We start from the raw sequence: 26,837 nt of genomic DNA, 5'->3' as shown, positions 1-26,837 counted from the left end.
CCGCGCGCCGCCCTCACGGCACGGCCTCACGCCCCCGTCTGCTCTGACTGGAAAGTGGCGGTGTCAATCTCGGTTCTTATCCAATCGCCACCGCGTCTCTCTTTGCCCCTCCCCCCACCGGCTGCCAGGTTCCACTTCCCTGGAGTTCTGAGCTCGCTGGGGTCTTCGGCTCCGTTGCTGCGTCCCACAGCCCCCCGGCGGCGGGGGCTGGCTGCCGCTGAACTGGAGGCAGCGGGGCAGCGGGATGGGGCGGGGGCGCCCGGCCGGACCGCCTGTCAGCCGGGCCCGGGGCAGCGGGACGAGGCGGGGGCGCCCAGCCGGCCCTCCGGCGAGGCGGGCCTGGGGCAGCAGGAGCGGCGGCCTCGGCCTCCCGCCTGCCTGTCGCAGATGGAGGCCAGCCTGACGTGCGCCGTGTGCCTGTCCCTCTTCGAGGAGCCGGTGACGCTGCCCCTCTGCTCGCACAACTTCTGCCGGGCCTGCGTGCTAGAGTGCCTGGCCTCCGCCTCGGCCGCCCGCCTGCAGCAGCAGCGGGGCCAGGGGCAGGTCCGTCTCTTCCGGGGGGGCCCGGGGCCGGGCGGCGGGGGCGGCGCGGCCGGCGCCCGGGTGTCGTGCCCCCTGTGCAGGAAGCTGTGCCCCCTGCCCCGCGGCGGCGCCGCCGCCCTGCCCGTCAACACCACCTTGGCAGAAGTGGTCAAGCTGTACCGGTCCGGCGCGGCAGGGGCCGGTAAGGCCGGGGAGGCAGAGCAGGGTCCGGGGGCCGGCCTCTTCTGCCCGTCGGCGCTCGGGGGAACCTGCCAGAAGCACCCGAGCCGGCCGGTGCAGCTCTACTGCCGGATGTGCCGCCAGGCGGGCTGCGGGCAGTGCGTCTCCGAGGAGCACCAGGGCATCTTCCACTCCGTCAACCTCATCGACACCGTCTACCAGGAGGAAAAAGTAAGCGCGGCGCTTCCCCTCCGCGCCGGGGCTCCGGCTGGAGGTCGGGCTCTCCCGCGGGGCGTCCCCTCCGGGCCCGGGCCGCAGTTCCCCAGAGAGGAAGGCGGGAGGAGGGCGGGCGCTGCGGGGAAGCGGGGGTCAGGGTCTGTTGGTGGCCTCCCGGGCTGTGCCTTCCCCACCCGCCGCCGGGCTTCGGCCACCACATACAGGGGACCAGGTGATACTACGGTACGGACAGTTCTGTACCCAACTTACCAAAGCACCTGAAGAGTTCGGGGGAGAGGGGGTCGTGGGAGGGTGTGGTTTGTTTTGTGGGTTTTTTTTAATATAGAGACTGGCAGGCTTTGCTGAGAAAACTCGCTGGTGATGAGTTTATTGCATGTCTGAATCCAATTTTTCCAAGTTCAGGAAGACATTAGGTCTACTAACACGAAATAACCCCACTCACTCTCTTGTTTATAGGCTCTCTGAGCTGGCATGTGTAATTTGGGTCATAGATAATTACATATTTAGAAATAGGTGGTTTAGGTAAGTCATAATTTAATAAATGTAAAGCCAAAATGCGTTCCTGTTTGCATGAAGAAAGCACCTGCTTGGCCTAATGGTTAGTTGGCTGGTTGTAGTGGTAGTAGTTGTGATTTTTTGCTGAAATAGCTGCCATTTGGGTAGAATGAGCTTTTCGTGTTCTATGCAAATGGGGTATAGGTTAGCACGTCATACAGCGGTTCTGCTGTGTAGTAATTGAAACAATTGTAGGGCAGTGATGAAGAGTATAGGTGTAAAAGTTTAAGTACAGCACCGACTATTCTTTAAGCCAAAAGTTGCTTTTGCACTGATTTCCCTCCTGCCTCTCCCATCACTTATTGCATGTCACTCAGGGAACCAGGGGAAAACAGTCTTTGCGCTAGACTTTATGTAAAAGGTAGATATACTGTAGTGAGGTAGAGGAGGAGAAAACAGTGATAATCTTAGTTTAAAACCAAACAGAATTAACTGGGTTATGGACAGCTGTCTGTTTTATCAGTCTGAGGCATAAAAAAAAGTGAATATCACACAGCTGCTTATAGAATAACGGCATTAAAACTTACATTGTGATAGAGGCACATGTGAGGGGAGAGGTTAAAAAAAGTGCAGAAACAATGTTTTAACTATAAAATAACCCTCTAGCCATTCTAGCAGTATGCATTGTAGGTGAGCGTAAAAACATTACTTTGAGAGAGAGAAAGGAAAAGAAAGTTTGGGTACTGATTCAGGAAAGCATTAAATGTTTTCAAGTGATGTTTTCAATTGCAATCTTTGTTTAATATGTTGTACAGAACATACTGTGTTATTCTAGGTAACCGCTGAAATGTCTTTATTTTGTGGAGTGGATAAAGTCGTAATAAGTCTCTTTCAATTGCCTTGCAGTTAACTTTCTTCAGCAGTCTGAAAAAAATGAGAATAATAAATGAGAAGCTGATGAATGAAATCTCGAGTCACCCGCATGATGCAGATGTGAGTTACAGATGCTGGATATTGTTTGTATATATATACATAGGTATACAAGTGTCTCTGTTTCTGTTCTTATGATAGGTTAATCACAACACAGAAAGTACTGGTGCTTCTTGTGGCATAGATGTGCTCTGAGCCTAGTTAGGGAAGTGACTCCATGTAGACATTGCTACTGCATTTGATCTGTGGTTACGTTCTTGTGTTTCTAGGTGGCACTGAACAATGACGCAGAGATAATTGCACTGGAATTTGGAGAAATTTTCAAAACTCTGGAAATGAAGAAACAGCAATTGCTAGAAGATGTTGAAAATCAAAGAAGTAAAAAAGAGAAAGAATTTCAGATTTGGAAAAAAGTGAAGGAAAGTCAAAAGAAGGCGATTGAGAGTTTCTTGAAGGACTGTGAAAAGCTTGTCCATGAGCGTGATCCCCAGCGTTTCCTGGAGGTGATGGACTTTCTGTTGTTACTTGATATCAGTTGTGTAATGAACCTCAAATGTCATATAGAGCCTGCTATATTGTGAATTATGATAATGATTAGATCAGGGAAAAAAAAAAAACAGACAGAAATTATTTAACACTTGATACTGTTCTAACAGTGCATTTCATTTTAGAAAAGCTTGAAAAGCTTTCTTTGTAGCTTATTGTTGATGGTTTATGAATTCAGTAGATGCTTAATTTCTTCATTGCAAACTGATTTAATTAATACTGACTGTATAGCTGTTGCTGTAACACTTGCTATATTATGCTACCAGCTGTGACAGCAAACTGCCTTGGTACCGGGCAGGGAATTATTTACTCCCTTCAAAACTGTCTCACATTTATTTGCTTTTTCATATTTATTTTCAAGTTCTTTGTTTATTAAGCATTTCCATTACGTTTTTAAGCTTGTAAGACATTAAAAATACTTTTTGGGGAATGATTGGAGCCTGAACCAGTAATTCCTCTGTGCTGCACCATGGAGTACCATATTGGGATACCTGAGCTAAGGTGATGCTGCTGATTCTGAAGCCTTCTGTAAACTTTGCACTGAGGTGTGCAATGGAGATACATCAGCCTATTCAAACCGAGCTTAGGTACTTCTGATACACACTGTATTATGTAGTGTATACACTTCTGTACACAGGACTCTGTAAGTTTTCCTCATAGTATTTAAGGCAACTGCGGAAAAAACAACGTTTCTGATTTAGAGGGAAGTGCTGTAGGAACCCAAGACACAAGCTTAATCTTCACTGTTATCTAGGCTAGTGTTTCATCTCGTTGATGTCAAACATTGTGGTTGCACTTGTATGGAATTTAGGCAGATAATGGATATGAGGCAAAGTACTTAAATAACTACTGAATTTTGTGTTTTCTTTAACTTTAAGACTTACACTTTCCGAAGAAACCACAGCATATTGCTGTTTTCTATGATGGGTCTTTTTGCTGCTTTCAGATAAATAAGAAGCTAAGAAACTACTTAAGAGTTTGGCTAAGTTTCTGGTAACAACTTGTTACCCAAAGTAAAAACGACTCCCACTTTTGGAAGAAATATTCTGACTCCAGTGATTAGTTTATTTAGCACCTTCCCACCTGCCATAACAGTAAGCAGCTCATTTTGTTGAGCTGGGGGATTGTTGTTGTTTTAAGATTCAGTACAGTGAGATCACCAGGTTTGTATAGGGAAGCAGCTAATCTATAGTCCAGTCAGTTTTTTTACATATGGGTCATGATTTGAATGCCTTCATCTGGCTCTGAAGGAATTCTTTTTTGTCTTAACACAAAATATTACAGGATAAGTCATTTTCCCAGGCATACTGGGCTTTTTTCCTTTACATTTGGCTGCTCTTTTTTTTCGTTCCTTTTTTTTTGGTATATTAACAGGTTTATTTCCTATAGTTCTGTAACTTGAAGACATGGAGTTTAGTCTGAAGTATTTAGATAAAGCAATAATCTCCTTTTTTGAGAGTTGGAGGAAAAGTCATTCATATCTTACGAATTCTTGTTTTATTTATAGGTGGCCTGTGGCTTGAATACAAGGTATATATATTTTTTTTTCATGCTTTGTTAGTTCTGTAGTGTAGTTCTAGGATTAAAAGCTAAGAAAATAGTTGCTTTGGGTATAGTCAGATACAGCAATTTAAAATAAAAATAGTATTTAGTAATTAAGACATTATAATACTTTCAGATTTTTGGATGCTTTGTATTCCAAATTTTAGTAAATGTGTCAAGAATTTCAGTTTTGCTATCTGGCATTAGAGATAATCAATCCTTTGAATTGGCTTCCTGACAAAGACTGAGTATAGGAATTCATTAATACCTAAAAATATCCAGTCACCATGTATCTTAAACTCAGGAACACTTAAGCATGCCTGGAGCTCTTACTTTAAGACTAAGAGTATGACTCCATGTATGGAGATCTTGCAGCATCTTCACTTTTGTGTTTGCAGTGCACATTCCCTATAGAATTCTTTCTAAAGATTCTTAATTATGCCTCTTATCGCTGTCCAAGCAGATTTTGAGAGAATATTGGAAATAGAGTTCTTTGAACTATACTGTGGGTCAGACTAACATATTTTCTGAAGAAAGTATAATTTAGATTCGGGTACAGTTCACTAAAAAGTGGTATTTTTTAAATCTTTTTGCTGAACTATGGGCACTACTTCTTGGAATAGTCACTGTGTATGAAATCTAATTCAATTGAATTGTTAAATAGCAAATTTTAAGAAAAAAACTTAAGAAACTTGATGTTTTATTGAAGACTTTTTCTGATTTCTTCTCCCTCTTAGTGATTTCTTCTTCTCTTTTTTTTTTTATTAGGCAGGTGTAATTTAGTTGTTGGCATGTGAGCCTTGATAAGTGTTTAAGCTTGGGTTCTTTTTTTTTTTTTCCTTTTCCAGAATGAAAACTCAGCTTGACGTGATGAATATAGCATCCAGCTATGAAAAACCACCAGAGTATACTCAGAAGAAAATGGACATCAAACCTGTGGTTAATGAAATCCTGGCTTTGAAGTTAATGCCTGTTAGTGTAGGCATTGTTAAAGGTAGGGAAGAGGGACTTACTATAGGAGAATATTCGGGAAGTCGCTCTAGGAGCTTGCAACTTGGGGAACTAATTACTACTAAACAGTCTGCATGGCAAAAGCATGCAAGTGTTCAAAAGGCAACTGAGCAAATTGATGAATGATAAATTCATCGAGGGCTCTTAAATGAATTTTGTGAATCTAGAGAAAGCACAAAGTCCCTCAGCTGTAGTTTTGGAAGCTGGGGGAAGTATCATTATAATTTTCCTAAGCAACCCGTATTGCCATTGTGGGAAGTGTGTTGCTGAACTAGACAGGCGTTTGTTGTAGTGCGACATGAACATTAACTGCACTCTGATTAAATGTTTTTACACCATGGGAGAAAATGTGACATTTTGTGTCAGGGCAAGCATCTCCAGGCATTTAGAAAACTTCTTATGCAGGCCTCTTGCTTTATATCACAGGGGTTTCCAAAAGTACTGAGGCCTCGCTTAGGGCAATATACTTTTGTTCTTAATTGGAATCTCTGTTTAAATGCACAGAAATCCTTCAGTATTTTCCATACTTAATACGGGCACCATAAGTATTCTTGGGTTCTTTCTAATAGATTTACCTTCTGGAGGAAATGAGAACTCAACAAAAAATACTCCACTTAAAAATAACACAAAGCAATGTGAGGACCAGAAGAGCACGCCCAGTGCATTTCTTGTAAGTTATTGGCTGTGGGGCTACAGCATTGTACTACTTTGTTTATTTTGTCATGTCAGAATGAACTATAATGTCTGCTGCAAAACATTTTTCAGCCTGTAGCAGGACAGGAGGAAGCACTAGCAGACGGTAGCAGGATCTGTACTCGCTTAATGTCAATATCAGAAATGTCAGCATTTCAAAACATGAGTCATGAGGTATGATTGAACATCTCTTGTAAGTATGGCGAAGTTACTTCTTGTTATGACACAACTTTCTAAATACCTTTCATTTTGGCTTTTTTAATAGAAAGGTACCCTTCTGATTCTAGAACATAAATCTGACTAGGTTATTAAAGCTGTCAGGATTTTACTCTTTTTTTCTTCAGAAAGCTGGAATTTAATTTTACTGTTAATTTCAGATACTTATTTTTATATTTTGTTGTGACTTCTTGAGTCAAATCTGTAGCTTTCTAATTCAAATAAGCTTCTCTGTTGCCTGTTTGAAGGGGAAGTCATCTGCCTGTGTTATGTTCTCTGAAGATGATAAAATTAATTCTTTCAAGACTACATAAACTACCATTTGACATGAAATCCAGACTTTTTTTTTGTTTCATTTCCAATGATTTAGTTATATAGCTGGATTTTTACCTAATAGCAGTTCCATGTGGGTGGCTGAGTATTGTTCTGTACAGAATGGTTCTAGTTACAGTTAGTGAAGCGTGGCTGGCAGTGAATCACATCATGTATGTTCTGAGAATAACAATGGCAGATGAGTAAATGAAAAAGTCTCTTAGGTCCTTTAAATACAGAGTTATTTTCTTTTTGCTATATTATTTTGGAGAATGTCTGTTTCCTATTCCAATTGACAATGTAAGTTATATAGTTACTGTATTTAGTTTAAAAAAAAAAATTAAAAGCAAAACCCAGAAATAATCCCAGCACTTAAGTTGCTTTCAGATGGTTATCTTTCATGACAATTGGAGAAGTTGTCCTTTAATGTCTAAGATAATATTTTTAGTTCTTTCTAGTATTGGCAGTGACTTTAAATACAATTTTCTATAGTCTCCTATTTGAAAACTTACTTTGTCATCAGGGTTCCTTGTGTATCTTGTTCAACTGTTTTTAAAGAACATTTTCAATAATTTGTGTTCTGTTGCCTTCTAGTGGCAATGAAAAAATACATCATAAATGCAATAGAATATACAAAAATATTCTTCAGTATTTCTTCATTGTATGTGAGTTTTATAACCTCTGAATCCACAATTGCCATTTCACTTAACAGGTTTTGTGTTTTGCTGTTGTTTTTTTTTCTGTAATTGTAGGAGTTACGTTACAAATACTATATGGACCGTCAGAAGATCAGCAATGAGTTAAAGACACAAACTTCCCTTGCAAATAAGAAGCATAAATTTGGAACTGCCGAGGCTTTGAAGGATAAGTCCTCAGGAACTCCCTCTGTATCTTCGCCTACCAAAGCAAATAACACGGATAAAGTTAAAATGGGAACTCTGCAAAGAGCAAATGGCTTTGAGAAAAGTTTTTCTGGAACCAGTAATCACAGCATCCCATCCACAAATGTGAGCTTTTCGGAAGCAAATGGTGACTTAAAATTATTTCCTGAGAGAAGTTCCCAGGAAGTAACCACTCCAGCCTTATCAGAAAACTCTAAAGACCTAGTAGTTAGAGAAAAATTGCCAATGCAGGCGTCGGCAGTTACTGTTTCCAACGAAATGGACACAAATTCTAGCACTTCATCTGGCTTAAAACCAGCAGCATCAGTTGCTGTTACTGTTTCAAATTCAGAATTTCTAGATGTTTCTGCAGAGAGGCTTTCTGCTTCACCTTTTGCTTTCAGTGCATGTAGCAACTCATTACCCAGATTTATTAAAGATGGGCGTACGTTTTCCTTTAAAAAGAAAGACAGGAAATACGTTTTCCCTCAATTTTATCTGGGAAAATGCGATCGCGTGGATAAAACTGATAATGAAGATGAAAGCAAGCTTAGAAAACATGGTCCTGTAACCAAAACCACAGTTTCTGATGCTTCAACCAGTCCTAATTTAGACTCAGCAAAAAGCGAGAAGTCAGATTTTTTGTTTCCCTTTAGGAATTCAGAAAGAGATTGTTTTGCAGGATTGGGAGTCGGCAATTCATCTACAGCTTTACCATTATCCTCATTTTTTAGCCAATCTGAGAAGCCATCTGACAAAAATACATCGTCTCACGTGAGAGAAAAAACACTTTGTGCAGAGGAAACTGCAGAATGTGGTACGCAGAGGCCATCTGTCTCAGGGGAACAAAAACCTAATGCCTCAGAATCCAGCACAACTGCAGCTTGCAGTACGTCAGAAACCAACGCTGCAGCTGGGGGGAATGATGTCTCCGAGTTCCCCCTTCTCCCCAGAAATTGTGTATTTTCCTTCAGAAATAACTGTTTTCAGTGGCCTTCACCGGTGTTTTCATTTGGAAGTATTGTCAGAAATACTTCCGACTCGCTGACATCCTCCGTGCTTTTGTCTGGAAATGGTACTGAAAAAATGGAAAAAGAGACGATGAAATCTCCTGAGAGAACACCTCTCAATCCAGAGAAGCCTGTTTCTTCAGAGTGTGCAGAACCTGCTTCTAGACACAGTCATCCAAAAGGTGAAGGCTGCTTCTTTCCCATGAACTCATCTAAGCAAACTGAAAGTGCAGCAATGCTTGCTGATAGGAATTCTTGTGGCCAGCCCTTATGTCCACCTGTCCTGCCGGAGAAATATGATAATGAACCTTCCACTCACCTTACTGTTACAGCAGCAAAACAAGAAACCAAGGTAAAAGATGAAGAAAGTGAAACTGTTGCTGAAAAAGGCTGTTCCTGCCCTCAGAGGGCACATGCCCCCGGGTCTGTGCTGTTGGAGGATGCAGCTGGTTCCACTCCTGGCACGGGCCATGGTCCCTCCTTGGGAGGCTCCACGGTTCCGGTGGCTGGGGCGGGAGGGACGGCGAGTGACAACGGGTCCGACACCGAGGAGCTCAGTCACGCGTCCGCCTCCACCGATACCAGCAGCGCATCCGAGTACTTCTCTGTTGCTGAAGACAAAACATCTACTAGAAGAAAATCGGAGACGTGAAGAGAGAGTGAAATGGAAGATAACTTTATTTAAATAAGCTGGAATTAAATAAATGCTTCTTAGCACGTTAAAAAGTGGGGATACCTGTGATTTTTATAGCTGTTGTTTTCCCCGATTCTTGCCAATGGAGGTATCTCTTAGAAACCTGCTTATCAGCAAGTAGAATGTACTAAAGTGATTTTGTTGGTACAAACCCAAACGGAAGAAACAACCAAAAATGTTTTATCCTGTTACAGCTGATACAGTCATACTGAAGTCTTTATCTTTAAAAATGCAGACCTTCCACCTTCCTAGAAGTGTCCCTGGGGTATGTGGGGGGCTGAGGTGGCCCAGAAGGCAGGTTCAGTGCAGCCCAGCAGCAGGGAGCAGTAGATGGCTGTTTGGGGACAGCAGCACTTGCCACCAAGGTTGAATCCATAAGGAGAGCACAGCAGCCTTCACCTCATAGGCAGGGAGGGAGCAGAGCCACGGGGGAAAGTAAGGGATGTTGAAGGCCATTACAGAAAATTGTTTTGCACATCTCCCTCTGGTTGGTTTCTTTTTCTGTGATGTATTTGATTGATATTGAAGGTGTGATTTCAACAATTGCCCTTATGCTTTTGAAATTGAGACACTACATCAATGTTCTTGTTACACATTGCAGTAAGGTGTCAGCTACACTTTTGAAATGCTGCCTTTATTAAAAGTAACCACCACAACTAATTTTCAGTTTCTTTTGGCAGCAGTTGGGGAATCAGTGGGCAGACAGCTACTTGCTGTTTTTATGAAAGCATTAGGAGCATCTAGCTTTTGAAAAACACAAAAATCTCCTCTTAAAACTCGTGTAACGAGGAAAAAAGGAAAACGCTTTCCACTGTAAGTATTAATGATCTAGAATTCAATGAATCCTTAGTCTGTGAAATATGATATGAAATGAGGATAAAAATACCATCTTTTCTAATTTATTAACCATTTTGTTGCATTTAAGAGATAACTGTTGTCTAGCCATTAGAATACATAGATGGTAATACTATTTCAGATTAAAGCGCTATTTCATTTAGTGCTCACTTTCCAGCAAGAGCTGGTGTCAGATCTTACATGAACTAACCCTGTATTAGCTGGACACAAGAACTGGCAATTGTTAGATCAGAAAGTTTAATATCACTTCAGAATTTTCCACTGGCAACTAGATAATAGTCATCTTTAAAAAAATAATAATTTAAAAATCATTCTTTGTAACTTCATAAGAGAAATATTACTTACATTTAAATCTCTGCAAGGCTTACTGATATACTTACTGGGACAGAATACTATTAGAAATCCTATTCTTGGTTTAGGAAACACTGACCTAACTTTGATTTGTTTTAAATTCTTGGCCTTAGTTTTTCCTGTGTCAGTGCATTACTCTATTAAACATGCCAAAAAATAATTTCTAGAATTCATAAAACTTAATAATCTTCCATTTGCATCTGCATTATTATAAGGAAGGTGGTGAAAATTCTCTTTATTGTTAGTTTTATAGGTCTTTATGTTCATCTCTGTGGAGAAAACCTGAAATGCAGTAAGACAAGAATTGTTCTTTTATCTCTAGATACTCTTTTCATGTTCTGTGTATGTAGGGGAGAAGTGTTAAAAAGGTATTAAGTTAAATTACTGTAAGACAAAGGCTGGGCATCATGATTATGGCAGAAAGTGCCATGGATGGAGGCTGATCTCTCTATAATGAAAACAAGAGAAATGGGACAATTCTAGAGAGACAGATAAGGTACTATAAAACTTGTTGCCAGAAGGTTGTCGAAAATACTTGTTTTCTGCTACAGTGACTGAAAAAGAAAAAAAAATCCTAATGAGCTTGGGTTATTCAGAAACCCCACTGAATTTCTTCAAATTCCTCATTTTCAACCTATCTTCTGTTCATTTCTATTGCAGTGTTTCATAAGAGTTTGGTAGAGTTAAACTTTAAAGCGGATACTTTGTCTTTTTAGGGAAGAGACACCATTGTAAAATCATAAAGCAAATAGACTATGATACACTATTTTTAAAAGCAGAAATTGTTGGCATATGGGTTCAGTACAATCCTAGGACTGCTTTTCAAGCATGGCAAGCTGTTGTTTAGGTGCATTATAGCTCAGCGTTCAGGTTTTACAAGGAGACAAATGTTAAGCAGGTTGTTTTATTTACAATAGGTCACCGTAAAATTAGGTCCACCCAGATATTAAATCAGCAGAATTACTGATTTTTCTGATGCTTTCTCGCATTGATTCCTTGGTCATTTTGACTTAATCACGTGGTCATCTTTCACTACTGACTCCTTACTAAAAGCCGTACCAGAAGTGAGCTGCTTTTCAGATACAGTATTAAAAGTGAAAAGTTGACTGCTGACTGCTGTTACTGATGCTTTAAAGAGACATTACAGTCTTCAGCATATGAAATTAGTAGCCTGTGAGAGACCTAATAAGTTTGTTTTTTCACCCAGGATTTCATGCTTACCCATCAAGTAACTGAGAACTCAAGAGGGTCGATTTCTGATGTTATTCCTTGGTCAATTAATTGTGTCTTAGCTAAAAAGATTACTCATTTGTATCAGGAAACATGAATGTGGAAAGGTTCTAAATAAGGTCACTTATACCCAGCTGAGGAACAGTTGTGCAGGATTTATCTACATATGGCATGACTTGCAGACAGGAAAGAGTAATTTGAGTAAATTTCGCAGTCCAAGCAGAGCTAAAGCACTCTTTTCTACCACTATGTTCCATTTCTATCATAATGTTGTTTCATACATTAAAAAACTGGAAGGAGAGAAGAGTTTAAGCCAGCTGATGGCAGCTCAGCAGCACTACGTGACTGCGTCAGGGTTCCCCCCGCCCCGAGTATCTCTTAGCAGCCTGTTGCACGTGGTTTAATGCTGCCTGAGGAGATTTCAAGCCAAAGACTTTATCAGTGATTGTTTGATGAACATGAGAGCTAATCCAAAGAAGTGGGATTCTGAATAGTCCTTAATGCACATCTAGCTTATCAGTAGAGAATTTCCATCGCTATCTTTGTCATTGTTATAAAATTGTGTGTAGCAAAAATTGTCAAAGCCTGATTTTCTTGCCTAAACATCAGTGTATGTTTTTTCAGGCTACAAATGCACTAAAGTGTAGCATTAAACTTGAAGAATTTTCAGGAACAGGTTGAAAATACTGCTGAAAGCTCCTTCCAGCAAAAAACCAAGAAAATAGTTAGGAAATGTGTTTTACCAAACTCAGTAACTTGTCTCGCAAGGTATTTTTGACCAGTATGCTAGAGATGTCTTGGATCTTTGACTCTTAAAGATGCAAGAGGTGAAAAATGAAGCAATTCTCCATATGGTTGGATCATTTTATTAATTAAACTTCATTGTACTGATACAAAACCCTCTTCATACTTAAAATTTTGTAGGCTAAAATTGCAAACCGGTGTAAAAGATTTTTATAACAGTTCATTAAGGTCCTACTACATAATTTACTACAAACCTTGGAAAATAATTATAATATATATTTTTATATATATATTATAATATAATTATAATTGCCAAAGTAATTGCTGAATGCCCTTCTCAGTGCTGTCCTACTGCCAGGCTACTCTCACCAGCTGTCAGAACTATGACGTTTGCTCAGTGTATTTCTGAGAGCTCTTAACACACATAGCACTGCCTAAAAAAAAAAGTGCAACTGCAAGATAAGTGCATTTACCTAGTTTGTAATCTATTGGAAACAATTATTTAGCTGATATTAGAGCTGCTAAAATGTCAATGTGTAAAGATTAATTTTCTAAAGTAAGCTTTGTATTACTAATATTGGATATTACTAATGCTTTATTATGAAACATATTTGATCACTCAGATGTAGTCATTTCCTAACTTAAAAGGCAGCTGATCTGTGTGGTGAGAGTATTATGTACTGCTGCTTTTTTTTTTTCCCCCTTCAGGTAATAGATTTCAGTTTCTCTTCATAGCTTGCATCCAGTTGTTGAAATGCCAGTAGAACGTTGTCATTTGGATCATCACACAGTTCACTCAGTGATGTTCTGTTAATAGAAAAAAAGAATAGGCATTATTTCACTTGAATTTGCTTTCAAGGTGAAATATATATTGTATATTTAAAAGCACAAGTTTATCATACCTAATAGACTTAATGAGGAGTGAAAAATCCTTGAGTGCATAGTAAGCATCTCCTTCATTTAACCTAAAGAAAGAAAAAAAATATATATATATATTCAAATTGATATGTGCTATAACACACTGTTTCACCTTTAATAAACCCTGCCATTTAGGTTGGGTAAGGACACAGAGAGCATCTTCCATGGCCTCAAACACAGACGTACTAGTCCATTAGGTTTACTGCACAATATCTGTAAGCTTAAAACAATAATGCTGTAGATGCACGTTTCTATAGTTATACTAAACATATAAAAGACTCAAGAATAAAATTTGCAAAGATAAGATAATTTATTAATATTCTTTTTGGAACATGGTTTCAACTGTTTGAATAACTAACCTGTCACAAGCTAAACTGGAACACTCTATACCAAATGAAACTGCTGGCTAAATTGAGGAGACAGTGTAAGCTTTCTGCAGATGATGAAGACCCTGTATTTTGCAAAAAGGTGGACTGATTACTGAAAAGCAACTTAGTAAGTTAACTGTTCTTATTAGAATCTTTGGAGAGCTTACAAAAACAGCAGATAATATTATATGCAACCAAAAGCACCCTCAGGGAGCAGAGTGAGGTGGTATTTTCTTATTTGAAAATAAGTTACTGGCTATGAGCACGAAGGCAAAATAAAGATACTTGATAGAGTAGTTGGGAGAGGGAGCTTGTGGTTGAGCTTTTTTGAGCTGACGTTGGGAATAAAACAGAAGTGAATGCCCTCATTAAGAACTGCAAGCCAGAAGTTTTATAAAGAGGTTGATTTAATGAACAAGGTCACAGAAGGCCAGTGAGATTCAAAGGCAAAAGTGATAATGATGAAAATAACAAGACATTAGATTTAGCGGGCACATCTCTAAAAGATTGACGAGGACAACAGGGCTGTAAAAGGTAAGAGCAAAAGAAAGAAAATCTCGTATTTAGCTTCTGAGAAGAAGGAACAGAAGACTGATGCAGTTTATAAATCACTTAATTCAGAAAGTGAAAATGTCTCAAAGATTATTTATTTGGAGCTCTATCAAGTGTAAGAGCTTGACAGGCTCTTTAGAAGTGTGGGGTTGTGGTTTTTGTTTGTGAGGTTTTTTTATTATTATTTGATTGAGGCTTTTCCACAGTGAGAAAAAAAAAATCCAGAAAGTTCTTAAATGAGGAAGCCCAATGTAGTGGTCTAGAAGATGGTAACATGGTAGCAAGCAGATGTCAAAAGCTTGGTCAAATGATAGAAACAGATTAAAGGAGGGATACGTGATCAGTGCTACAAGTAAGGGGCACAAGAGTATAAAAGAAAAGATTGGAACTCCAGTTTTAGAAAAGCAAGGGCGTAAGTGACCCAGGAGGAAAGAAGAAAGGAGAACTGCATGTACCAGAGATTTAAACATGAAAATAGGATGAGATATGGCAGTAGGCAACCAGCTTGGGCACAGAGGTTTTGGTGGCTGGCTGTTTTGTTTTTTCCCTTTAAAGAGAGAACGCAGTATGATTGAATTATCAGGACAAGTTGCTAAATGCTTAGAAAAGATTAGGAAAGGGGGAAGCGTTGAAGCAGTGCCGCTACAAATACTGAATTACTGGCGAATTTTGCTTTGCTACTGTAAAAGTCTGTTTTCTATGATGATAGTCTTCCTGTAGCAGAAAAGAATTTGTATTGGATGCAGCAAGCAACAAGAGGTAGTTGGAGATCATGCCACTGTTTGGCCAAAAAATATTGTGTCACTAAGACAAGACTTCCCATATAAGGTACTGTTTTGAATACCCAGCAAATACTTTAATATCATATGTGTTTGATTCTCATTAAAACATTCAATTAATCTAATCACGTTAAGCAGCTATTCCACCCCTAAGTTCTGGAGGGAGAAGGCTTTAAAAGCAAAAATATGTCCTTGAGTACCATATTGTAAACAGTTTTGCATGTTTCAAATGGTAGTACACACCAGTTATCAGTCAATGCAAGCAAGGAACCGTGCTTATAGAAGTCCAGCGCATACGCGTTGAGTGGCCGCCTCCTTCCTTGGTTATCGTACTTGTTCAAATAAAGCAAGGGGCAGTTTTTGACATTAATTCCAAGGGAACGTAAGACAGCCTAAAAAAACGAAAAGGAATTACCTGCTGAATAGCTATTGTGGTTTTGTTTATATGCCTGGTTTTTTCAAACCTACACCCTTAGACCCACACCTGGAAAATTCCACACTTCTAATCCTGGACCACTCCAAAAAGCTGCACGTGTAGGCTGTAGACACCAGAGAGAGTTTGGTAGTGAGCTGACTTACGCTGCTAGTGCCAGCTCTGGGGCCTTCAGAGTAGTTTAAAGTTGGAGTAGATGAGGGTCTTTTCATATGCACAGATAGTGTATTCAGACTCTCCCACTGATAATTTGAATGTATTAATCAACCTTGAGCACGGAACGTTTTAAGGGTGAGAGTGAATTTCAAATCCCTGGTTGCAGGAATTCAGTTTTTTCCTACTACAGAATTGTGAGTCGTGATAAATCCCAAACATTCCTACAAAGCACGTGTAGAAGACTGTAGGAAAATGCAAGCTCTCAGTAAACACGGCGATGTGTATTACAATTAAGCTAATTCATATGCTACCTAATATGATCACTAAAACCCTAGTTGAGAAGGAAGTGATCAATGCAATAATGTGTCCTTTTGCTAGGATCCCTGAGGCCACTGTGTGATTGTTTTATTTTTTAAATAACATAACTCCTGAGGTGGAGAAAACAAACTAGGGGTATGGTTTGAATCCGAAATTTTAGAGTAATTTACGTGTCTTAGAGTCAGGAGGAACAGAGGCCTTGCAAGAAAGCAAACTATTTTACAGATTTTTGTTTTCCTACATTCTGTGGTGTTCCCTACATTGAGTGGTTCCTCCATTCTGTGGTTCTTGCACTGTGATAATGTGATACTACTCGGTACCGTTTTTTTTTTTTTCCTGAGACCTTTCGAATTGTGTCTCCAAAACAGTGAGACTTGAGCACAGCTGCCATGGAGAGAAGCAAGAGGAGATTAATAAGATTAATTTTATTGAACTGCAATAAAATTCTGCCTCCCATAAAAGACCAACTTACTTTATTAATGATCTCCCCATGAAATAGATGGTTGTCAACCACTCCAGTTAAACATGCGAAAGGTGAGATGGCAGATATGCTTTTGGTGTTGTCCATCAAATAAGACGCTAGTTCAGAGCCATCCCAATTCTTAGATGTAAAATCTAGGCAAGAAGTTTCAAACACAATATAAGTGATACAGACACAAGCTCCCTCTCAGCAATCCATTTCAAAAGCAAGGAATTTTCAGTTCAGTAGGTAATGATAGGAAACAGTCCTCTAAACGTAAATCCTTGGTACACGCTTGTTTCTTTTGTTCATAAGAAACTCTATGCAATTATAGTATATAAGAATAAGCTTTCTAGTGGTGAGAATAATTACATCTCAACCCTCCCTTTGCAACTTAAACATTTCTCCTTGACTCAGCTGTAGCCAAAATTGCCAACAGCATGAAGCTGGGCCAAAACCAAAGGGAGTGTTACAGTTAGAAGGCTTATTTTACCTCCATCTTTTATTCTGTCCTGCGTTGAAGAAAAACAGGTTTATTCAACCTGTACTCACAGGTCTTAATAGCTAAACACCTAATAATCTTTATTGTTCTTCTCTGGACTCCCAGCCAACATCTCTCTTGAAGTCTTCAGCTCTAAAGAATTAATATTCTAAGTGGGACCCTGTTAGGGGTTACGTATGTGAAGGTTGTTGCATACAAGCGCTCTGCTTTATGCAACCCAGTATGAATTTCTGGTTTGACAGCAGCAGGGCATTCCAGTTGGCTTACGGTCTGCCTGTAACTTCAATCACTGTCTGTAGAGGACCTGTCTAGCTATTTCTAAAAATACTTGTACTTTTGACTTTCCTTTTCTAAATAGAACCTTACTCTTTCTTTCGAAGTTGTCAATGATACTTTCAATTCTTACGCTGCAACCTTTTCTGCTTTGTCTTATGGTAAGTATGCTGGAGTTACACTGTTTATGGCATTCACAAAAAAATCTGAGGAGTTTAACGTTATTTTTTATGCAGCATGGCCCAAGTTACGGTAAGTACAAAAGTCTCTACCACCTCTTGAACTGGACATGGTTTAATCTTGTATTTCTGTTTCTGTATATTTAAGGAAAAGTGTTTCTTTCAAAGTGAAACAGCTTCAGCAAAATGGGATGAATGCAACTATATTACATCTTCTATTTAACCAAGAAAATTTACCATTCAAGTACAATAGGAAATTCAATTTCCACAGCTCATATCCTCGGTGAAAACAGCATGAGTAACACTAATACATATAAAGGAATATATATCCTGAAAATGCAAGGCAGCCTGTACTTTGCTCTCCTACGTTGGAATTCCATCATTTTGGGATTTACAGCTCTTAATTTCCTACATTTTTCAGGTAACATATCAAGGTGTGAGGTCCCTCCATTTTTAAAATAAGCAATCTTAAATTAAACATGAAAAAATAGAATTTCACTATAGTGTTGATATTGTTATATCATTATGCAGCACTTTCCAGTGCTCTGTACTGGAAATGGAAAACTGCTCTTCACCATCTCAAATCATACATAGTACTCAGTCTTGTTTTGCATTCACCTTATCTGTTTATCTCCCTCAGTGACTCGCCTTTGTATTAAGTTGACATCTACTTTATACAAAACTTTATGATCCAGGTATCCCCAGACTTGAAACTCAAAGCAGGTGATAAGATATTGGTTATTGGACCTCATTTATTGGCATAAGTAACTTAGTTGATTTAAAAAATGGTGCAAAATTTTTCTTTGACTGTTAGTTCAATTTTAAGGCTGTTCAGATGTTGAAAATCTAACCTTTGTATGACTTTGATGGCAATTTGAGTATTTGAGGATGTGCAAATGCATTGATGATTAGACAAAAAGGCTCTAATTCAATAATTACACTTAATAGATTTTTCCTGTTATAAAAAAGTCCCTTTCATTTTTATTTCCTCTACAAAACAATAAAAGAATAGCAACTAAAATGATCCTTTTCCTGTACAAAGCTTCTAGCATACACAATACAATCTCTAATGGTTGTAATCCAAAAGTGAGATAGAAATTGTTCCTCTCTATTAGCATGTCTAAAGTCACCATTTTTCTTTTCGAAATAAGAATTAACCTAACTTTCCTAATAAAATCAATTTCACAAATTACGAATAGGCATTAATTTTTCACTTCCTACCTGTCTTTGACAGTGGAAGTCTGTATTCTTGTTCCATATCCGCCAGCTTGGCAGCTGTCAGAAGAAAATGAGCAAAATTCTCCTGTACTTTGGTGTTGTATTCCCTTACAGCATCTGCAAAGTCTTTTGGCAGATCTTCTAGAAAGACCTGAAATAACATGCAGTTCATTGCTTAATTCAGGTAATTTCTCCAAAAGTGTCAGTTCTACATTGGCATATAGATAAAAAATTAGTACATATATAGCATATTAGTAGAAAGAAGGAAAGGGTACAGCTCCAAACTCTACCCAACTTCTCAGGCTGCCTGACCATCTAGAATTAATGGATCTTAAAGATGAACATGAATTTAATGCAAAAAAAGGTATAGAAGATAAACAGTAAGTATAAAATTAATAGATTCTTAGTCCCAGAATGCTTGGCCAACAGCTTTACTTAAGATGTTTCAGCTTCCTATAAAGGGCCACCTTTCCCAGATCTTGGTGTTCAGCAGGTTCCTTACCAACACAACAGACTGATGCTTTGCTGCCATGAATGACAACAGTCCCTCCTGTTGTCAGTCCCTCCAACAGAATGACAATAATCCCTCCTACATGACCAGCTAATTTTCAGATATAAATAACACTTTTCCTCTTGGAATGCTTGCTGGAAACTGGACGCATAAGCATCTTCTGCTTATAAGTTTCCTCTGTTGTTCCAGCCGTAGCTGTGTCCTCCAAACTTTTAAGGCTTTGCATAGAAGAGCCAATAGGAGCATATTACAAGTGTTTCACTTTCTGCCTGTACCCATGGTATGTTCACTTCATGCATAACTAATGTTAATGCTCATCCTGCTAATATGGTCCTATTTTTGGTAACAGCCCTATGTCTATAGCGTCATGTACCACAGAGCGTCCCTCTAGGTATGTGTGACAAAAAGCTACAGATCCTTAGATGGAGACAAAATTCTAGCAAAGGGAGGAGAAGAAAGCGAATTGCTGTTTGGGGAAGAGATACTTGAGTTGTGTTGTACAGAGGAACACTGTCTCTTTTACATTTTGCAATATCATGACAGTAACTGTATAATTACTGCCGTCACTAAAACATACTTGAATAATCGGATACTTTTCATTTAACCTGACATTCAAATGCTGCTTCTGTGGTTAAATCAGGGCTTCTTTATTTTAATCCTGCAGGTACTTTTTTCATTATTGTAGCTACGTGTATTGCATGTAGGTGGCAAGGTGTTGGGAGGGAGAGGGGGTGTACATGGTTCAGGACTGTCTGCTGTGAGAATGTAAGGGCTGCTGCGTGACAGACACAGCCAGCTCCCATGGCCCCACCGCAGGACAGAGCTGAGCCCATCAGGTGCAGCACCTCTGTGAAAACTTACTTAAGAAAGGGCAGAAACCTCACACAGGCAGAGTTAGAAGCTGCAGTGCTAACACCAACATCAGAGAAGGAGGGAGAGGAGGTGCTCCAGATGGTGGAGATTCCCCTGCAGTTTGTAGCAGAGACCACAGTGGAGCAGAGACTTCCCTCTCAGTGGGGCCATTGTGCAGGAGCTGATACCCACACTGCAGCCCGTGGAGGACCCCATACCAGAGGAACTGTGTGTCTCCTGAAAGAACTACAGCCCTTAGAGAGCCCACACTGGAGCAGGTTTATCCTGAAGGACTGCAACCCAGGGAGAGGTCCCACCCTGGAGCAGGGTGAGATGTGTAAGGAGGAAGGAGCAGCAGAGCAAGCTGTTAAAAATTCCATCGCAACAACTCAATTCACAGCAGCTCTGCACAGCTTGGGGTGGGGGGGAGGTAAAGGAGTCTGGTGCCCCAGACTACCCTACATCCATAATGATACTAGTCTTACTGACAAAAGGAAACGAGTTCACTGAAGTGGTACACAACAGAAGTTACAGTAAAGACCAATGCTTTCTCTACCTTTGACTGGCAAAATTTTTTTTTATAGTTCATTGAGCAGGCTGGAAGATGTTTTCTCCCAAATAGGTTTGCTAGAATGAGGACTAGCTTTTCCAGAACATCTTCTGAAAATTCAGTTGTGCCTGTGTCAAAACAGAAAGTACTTGGGTTAAATATGAAAGTATATTTAAAAAAAAAGTAATTTTATGCTTAAAATAAACAAGTCCTATTTAGGAGTTTCATGTCATGACAGAGGTTATGCACAGCTTTGTTGGGTAAAGATCAACTCCTTAAGTACAAAAAATTCTGGTAGATAAACTAAGAAACTAATACATACAAATTAACACCATATTCTTAAATATTCACATACTGCAGTATATCTCAGAATGGATTTTACTCATGTAAATGAGTAATACTCATGTATTACTCATAATGAGACATTAGTAGTACTTCATTTTTTAAAATTGTTGATTTTCAGAGCAGTCATCCACCTCATTTGTTACATGGCATTCAACTCTTGTTCAGGAGTCAGAATTATTGATTTTTCTATGTATAGTATTCTTCTCTACCTCACCAGAACGTTTCACAAACAGTAAATTCAGGTTCTTGACACCAGCATTGCCATATGTGTGCCTCAGCTTTCTCAGACAGAAATACAAGCATGTAGAGACTGCGTAGAAGCAGAGGCCAAGGACCTGAGGATGAAGAGTAGGCAGCAGAAGGTGACAGCAGAGAGAAGGTACCCAGAAAATTTCAGAACTGTTAGGCTTACAGAGCCTGCCAGAGACTGCAATTAAGATGCATAGAGTATTATTTACCTTCAATTGGCTGGCACAATTTGTGGAATAAACCTTTCACAAGAAAGCTCACTAAAACAAAATTTGAAGGTTCATGATAGTACAAGTGTGTCACAAGTCCTGCAAATCCTATGGGGTTACCCTCTTGATCCAAGTAGCCCTATTTAATGTAAAAGCAAAACAAGCTTCATTGTGAAAGATGAACTTGGATACGACAGAAATATAAAATGGTTGCATTTAGAACAACAGTCATTCAACCTAATGCATAGGTACCTATTGAGACCATTCAGTTTCCACTAAAAGGCAAAAAATTGTCCTTACTGAAAAACAAGTAATCAACTATTTGAGTATTTCCATGAGGTCTTCATCTCCCTGTGCAAAGCACAGATCTTGACTTCATAGTTTTACTGCCAATTTTGATCATGTGGCAAATGAAAATTGCATACAGTCAGCAAAGTAAGATTTGATGCAACTTCCACTAAAAAAAAAAACTATTAACCCACGATGGGATAAAAAGCACAGAAAGCAGTGATCTGTCAAATATGTTGCTGCAAGATGCTTGGGTGCTAGAAGCTTATATAGTTTCAAAAACCAAGTGAAACTCATGGAATAAAATTCCATAAAAGGCCACAAGTGCAAGGACACCTCTCCTCTCAGAGATCACTCTGCATCATGCCCTGTAAGAAAGTAGGGAGTACCCAGAGAATCATCATTATACAGTTGCCCTTCATTATTTTTCTTCTTATTTTAATACAGTTCCCTGGGAAAATTATTGGAGACAGGCTGCTAGGTATGTGGGCCAGTTTTTCTCCAGTTCTTACACTAATTGTAACTTTGTGGAAATATTACTGATCTCTCTTGTACATTGACTGGATTCTTCTCTTCAATGGGAATCACAGTCTCCTGGTCTCACAAACAAGGGACACCCAGCTGAGGAGGCAGAAGTGTTGGTTAGGGCTCCTACTGGCAGCAGGACTGGGAAATCTGGGCACAGATTATTGGTGCCTCTTACTGTCTGTAGTTCTGGGCTGTAAACCAAAATGGAGTAATGTATAAAAACTTTCCAAAATGGTACATATCAACTACTCCTACGGATATGTACACCACTAATTTTCAGTCAGATATACTTCCTAACTTTTTGTTAGAAATATAATTCCTCCCAGGATTTTGGAAATCATGTCATCCTTAGTATCTTTTAAACCCCTCTCATTTCACATGCATGCATCTTCACATACAACATAGATGCACAACTCTTACTTTGATAATTAATTTGTAATCATATAAACCATCCCATAAGACTTTCCCCATTGAATTTACTCCTTAACATAAGTAGCTCAGAATTAACCACAAACTTAAAGCACCCTAATTTTATTGGTTTCCTTAAATTTCTTTCTAGCAGAAAGAGATAACTTGTTGCTATGGAATAAAAAATATGTGGTTCTTTAAATGCAAGCATACTAACACAAACAAATGAGAATCTGTAGATTTAAGAACTACCCCTTATGAGAACAAGTTAAAACCTACCTCTTTGACAAGAAATTGCAAGGAAAATATAAAATAAATTTTTAATATTTCAGCATATCTTTCTTTTCTGAATGACATCAGTGAGTGCTTCAACACTGACAATGCCTGGTCAAACAAACAGGTTAAAAAAAAAAAAAAAAGACAAAATTAGAAATCCAAGGGAATGTTGATATTGTAACAAGCAAAGAAATTCAATACCCAGCTTTTATGCTTTATCAATTGGTTTTCAGGGTAAAAAATGCCGGGTGGGTATTACGCTGTATTTTTATTTAAATTGAATGCCTGACTCCTGGAAATCCTTATGAAAAAGTCCATCCTCTGTCTGCCAGATGTGAGTGCATTTTCTCAATTTATGCTGAGGTTTGCAAACTTAATTACATGAAATTCATATAGAGATCTACAAGACAAGGATTTAAATATCATTAAACTAAAACCAGAAAGTTTTGAAATTATTCCTTAAACTTTAACACCATTTTAATGTTTTAGTGTTTAACACAGAGTACTAATTTATTTTGTTACATTAAGACAACATGTCTGAGTTCATTCAGTGAGTCCTTGAAAATAAACGTCTATATGCTGGAGTGGATGTGAAAAACAGATCATTGGAGGTAAGAGTTCCTCAATAATTACAAGAGGAGATCTCTGACTAATTTATAATCATAGTCATGGGTTGTTTACTTAAATCACTGCACTAAATGGCAATAATAATAATTCTTTGATTCCAGAGGGTTAATATGAGTATTTAAACAGATGAGTAATAGAATTTTCTCATTGTTTTATTTGAGATAGCATTTCATAGCTTCTCTCTTCCCTATGGAAATGTATGTTCACATCTTATCCTCAAATAAAGCTGAAATTTAAATATTGGAAGCCTTTCTGATTGTCCAAGTTAATGGAAATATTCCATAGAATAAATGCATGAAAATGGAACAGTATAATACTGCGGAGAAGATGGCAGACGTACTAGAAGCAGTCTGCAATTTCATTTGGAGGCAAACTGCTTACTTTTGAAGTGCATAAGTTTCTGCTCATGTTAAGGAGACATTATAATTTAATTAAAGTGCTACTAAGAAAAACATATTAAACCTTTGCTCTGGCATCTTCTTTGTCATCGCCCTTCGCAGCCAACAGCATGAGTCTCAGTATTAAGGTAACAGTCAGAGGAAACTGGCCTTTCAGCTGTGGTACGTTGGATTTGAGAAGTCTTTCAACTTTGGGCAGTGGGATGTCATAGAAGAAGACATTTCCAATCATATCTTGTCCTCGTCTTCCAGCTCGTCCTGACATCTAAGAATAAAATATTTAATAATTATGTTATTAAAATAATAAAATTATTAATTTTTGAGTAAAATATACTGAAGTTGTATATAATACTACCATCTATACAGTCTCAATAAAGCATTTATGCAGATTTACTAAAATCGTGCGTGCAAAATATGTTGTACGTCAAATATAGCTGGTTTGCAAATGGGGTGGGTTTATTTACATTTTAAAATACGAACTTCCAGATATGACAGAAGAACTAAACACTGGCCAGAATACTTACATTCTCTCACATGTTTTTTGACACTTATATGTTTTCAAGGTAAGTTTTAACTTAATTTATACCCATACACCAGCTTTGTTTTCAATTCACTTTTAGCTCTGAACTATTTCTAGGTGGATTTGGGGCAGAGGTAACCTCAGTATGAATAAAGAGCAGGGAATATGAATAAAGAGTAGGGAGAAGCTGCCTAAAGGTATATTCCCTTGTTCGGGTCACCTCTTCTTGGTCAGGGCCATTGCAAGGACCTAGCCCTTGTTCCAGATGATGTGACAAAGCTGGAGTCATATCATTTATGTGCAGCAGAAGGGGGATGCCCATAGGTCTGGCTACTGCACAGATCCACTCACACTCTAACACTTGAGAGCTACCTGCCAGATAATACCATCAACTGGATCTGGCCTATATGGTCTTTAATATACTGAGCAATTGTAAAAGGTCTTTTGACTACATACATTATTTGTGGGCTCGCAGTTATGAAACATTAGTAAAAATCACCTTAGCTAAAATTATTAGTCACTAAAATGAACAACTAAAACTCAGAACATACCCAGAAGTATATGTCAAAGAAAAGACACTTTTCTGATTTTGTGTATGATGACAGCTACATGTGCACTGTTCTTCTAATAAGAAATTAGTGTTCTGTTTCCATACCTGTCTGTAATTTAGGGCATCTAAATAGACAGAATCTTCAGCAAAGACAACAGATTTGCATGGCATGTTGATTCCTAGAGCAAGTGTTGAAGTAGCTGTGACTACCTACAAAACAAGAAACATTAATATATCTATTAGAAATGTCAACATACAGTTTAAAAAAAAACCACCTGTAATACCCAACATAAATCAACAGGAACGTTACTATAATTTTTCATACAGCTAAACTTTAATCTGGTGACTTTAACAGAGCTATGAACAAGCAACAATTTCACTCTTCAGTGTAGTGTGATGAACTTGGCAGTGTTAGGTTTATGGTCGGACTCAATCTTAAAGGTCTTTCCAACCTAAACGATTCTATAATTCTACGATAAACTAATCTGACAGATAGAAACTCTTAGAAGTAAAGTATTACAGCTATCAGTTCACTTCCTTTATTTTATTTGTTTGGAAACCTTCATGTCAACATTTTTTAAATGAGCATGACAAAGTCAGTGCAACGTATTTTACCACTGGTGAAAGGTACACTATACTTTTTATTTAAATATATCAAGTAATTCAACATTTTTTAAATGAGCATGACAAAGTCAATGCAACGTATTTTACCACTGGTGAAAGATACACTATACTTTTTATTTAAATATATCGAGTAATTAAAAAAAAAAAAAAAAAAAAGAAGAACTGATTCTTATTAACCAACCTTGATATATCCCATCCTGAAAAGCATCTCCACTGCTTCTCTTTCCTTGGCACTCGTAGCTCTATGATGATACCCGATGCCCCTCAGTGCCATCATTTGCTGCAGGTAACCTTTTCTGTGAAACTTAAGTGGCCAAAAAATCTTCCTCAAAGTCTACAAATAGAAAGAAATGTCAAGTATTAACCACAACCAGGTGTTGTTACTGAAAAAAAGTCTTATCTGACAAAATTCCAAGCACTACAGACAAATATAGCTGTTTATGATCATCAGTGAACCTGAAGCCCAAAGTATATAATTGGATGTGTACCATAAGTAGCTTCATTATGACAACAGATCCAGGCTTTTCAGCACACTTCTATATACTACCAGGTTTTTTCACCTTTGCAACAAATGCCGACTGTCATACCATGCAGTTAGATGCAACCAGACGTGACAAGCCTACCTATTCATGACTTTCCCACTCAAAGCATGGCCTCATGACCAAGTACTGTGAGCCAGTATCACAGAACAAATTCCTAAGTAGCTTTGTGAAGATTATACTCTTTTGCTTTTGGTTGTCATCCCTGCTCAGTACCACCATCTCATCTCACTACATAGTTGGAAGCTTCCCTTTCTCAAACTCAGAAATAGCACTGAATTGAGCTTTTTCAGTATTTTCTGAACTTCACTCTATAGTTAAGTGTCATCTGTTCCAAACTCAGAAATAGCACTGAATTGAGCTTTTTCAGTATTTTCTGAACTTCACTCTATAGCTAAGTGTTATCTGTTCCAGTGTCCAAGCAACTTCTTTACTGCCTTTATCTATGTGCAACTGTGGGAAGCAACATTCCTTCCGCGCTGGCTGACGTCAGTCCAAATATGCTATTGGGATCCCAAGTTCCCAGGATAAGGAATCATGAGAATTTTCACATTTTGTCACAATACACAGAATTTTCTTCTCTTTCAAGACACATCACAAAAAGCAGGAAGGATTATCAAGATGCTTCATCAAAATTTTGAACACTTTTTCTCTGAATTAAGCGCTATATACCACAATTAATTTTTTAATTAAAAAAAACCAAAAAACAGCCACAAAGAGACAGCTATATAAACCACAGTCATGTTTCAGGAAGTTTA

The 26,837-nt window shown here is 38.7% G+C and overlaps 2 protein-coding genes across 2 annotated transcripts in view; one reads left to right on the top strand and one right to left on the bottom strand.

Moving 5' to 3' along the window:
- Positions 1–31: 31 nt before the first annotated feature.
- LOC106890081 lies at positions 32–9,301 on the top strand. The gene is made up of 8 exons (XM_014945668.1): positions 32–933; positions 2,341–2,427; positions 2,634–2,867; positions 4,418–4,440; positions 5,301–5,446; positions 6,033–6,133; positions 6,229–6,330; positions 7,437–9,301. Exons 1-8 carry the CDS (start codon positions 388–390, stop codon positions 9,225–9,227), a joined length of 3,030 nt encoding a protein of 1,009 aa, XP_014801154.1. The 5' UTR covers positions 32–387; the 3' UTR covers positions 9,228–9,301.
- Positions 9,302–12,682: 3,381 nt separating this feature from the next.
- DDX60 (DEAD (Asp-Glu-Ala-Asp) box polypeptide 60) overlaps positions 12,683–26,837 on the bottom strand; it is a 48,197-nt gene continuing 34,042 nt past the window's right edge. Inside the window, exons 28-38 of the mRNA XM_014943233.1 lie at positions 25,722–25,874; positions 25,022–25,126; positions 23,911–24,111; positions 22,825–22,929; positions 21,322–21,460; positions 20,525–20,646; positions 18,609–18,756; positions 16,446–16,588; positions 15,310–15,458; positions 13,352–13,414; positions 12,683–13,256 (exon numbers count right to left, since the gene is read on the bottom strand). Coding sequence (XP_014798719.1) covers positions 13,154–13,256; positions 13,352–13,414; positions 15,310–15,458; positions 16,446–16,588; positions 18,609–18,756; positions 20,525–20,646; positions 21,322–21,460; positions 22,825–22,929; positions 23,911–24,111; positions 25,022–25,126; positions 25,722–25,874 — 1,431 coding nt within the window. The 3' untranslated portion in view covers positions 12,683–13,153. The remainder of the gene's footprint in view (positions 13,257–13,351; positions 13,415–15,309; positions 15,459–16,445; positions 16,589–18,608; positions 18,757–20,524; positions 20,647–21,321; positions 21,461–22,824; positions 22,930–23,910; positions 24,112–25,021; positions 25,127–25,721; positions 25,875–26,837) is intronic.

Source organism: Calidris pugnax, unplaced genomic scaffold (assembly GCF_001431845.1).
Source record: "Calidris pugnax isolate Ruff unplaced genomic scaffold, ASM143184v1 scaffold15, whole genome shotgun sequence".
Taxonomy (NCBI): Eukaryota; Metazoa; Chordata; class Aves; order Charadriiformes; family Scolopacidae; genus Calidris; species Calidris pugnax.
Note: the sequence above shows the minus strand (reverse complement) of the source record. Positions and strands in the feature narration are given on the sequence as shown.

Bases quoted from the DNA above. Each gene is read 5' to 3' on its own strand.
- LOC106890081 (XM_014945668.1), top strand. From the start codon at position 388: ATGGAGGCCAGCCTGACGTGCGCCGTGTGCCTGTCCCTCTTCGAGGAG. The intron at 2,868-4,417 runs GTGATGGACTTT...TTTTATTTATAG, and splicing joins ATCCCCAGCGTTTCCTGGAG to GTGGCCTGTGGCTTGAATAC. The intron at 6,134-6,228 runs GTAAGTTATTGG...AACATTTTTCAG, and splicing joins GCACGCCCAGTGCATTTCTT to CCTGTAGCAGGACAGGAGGA.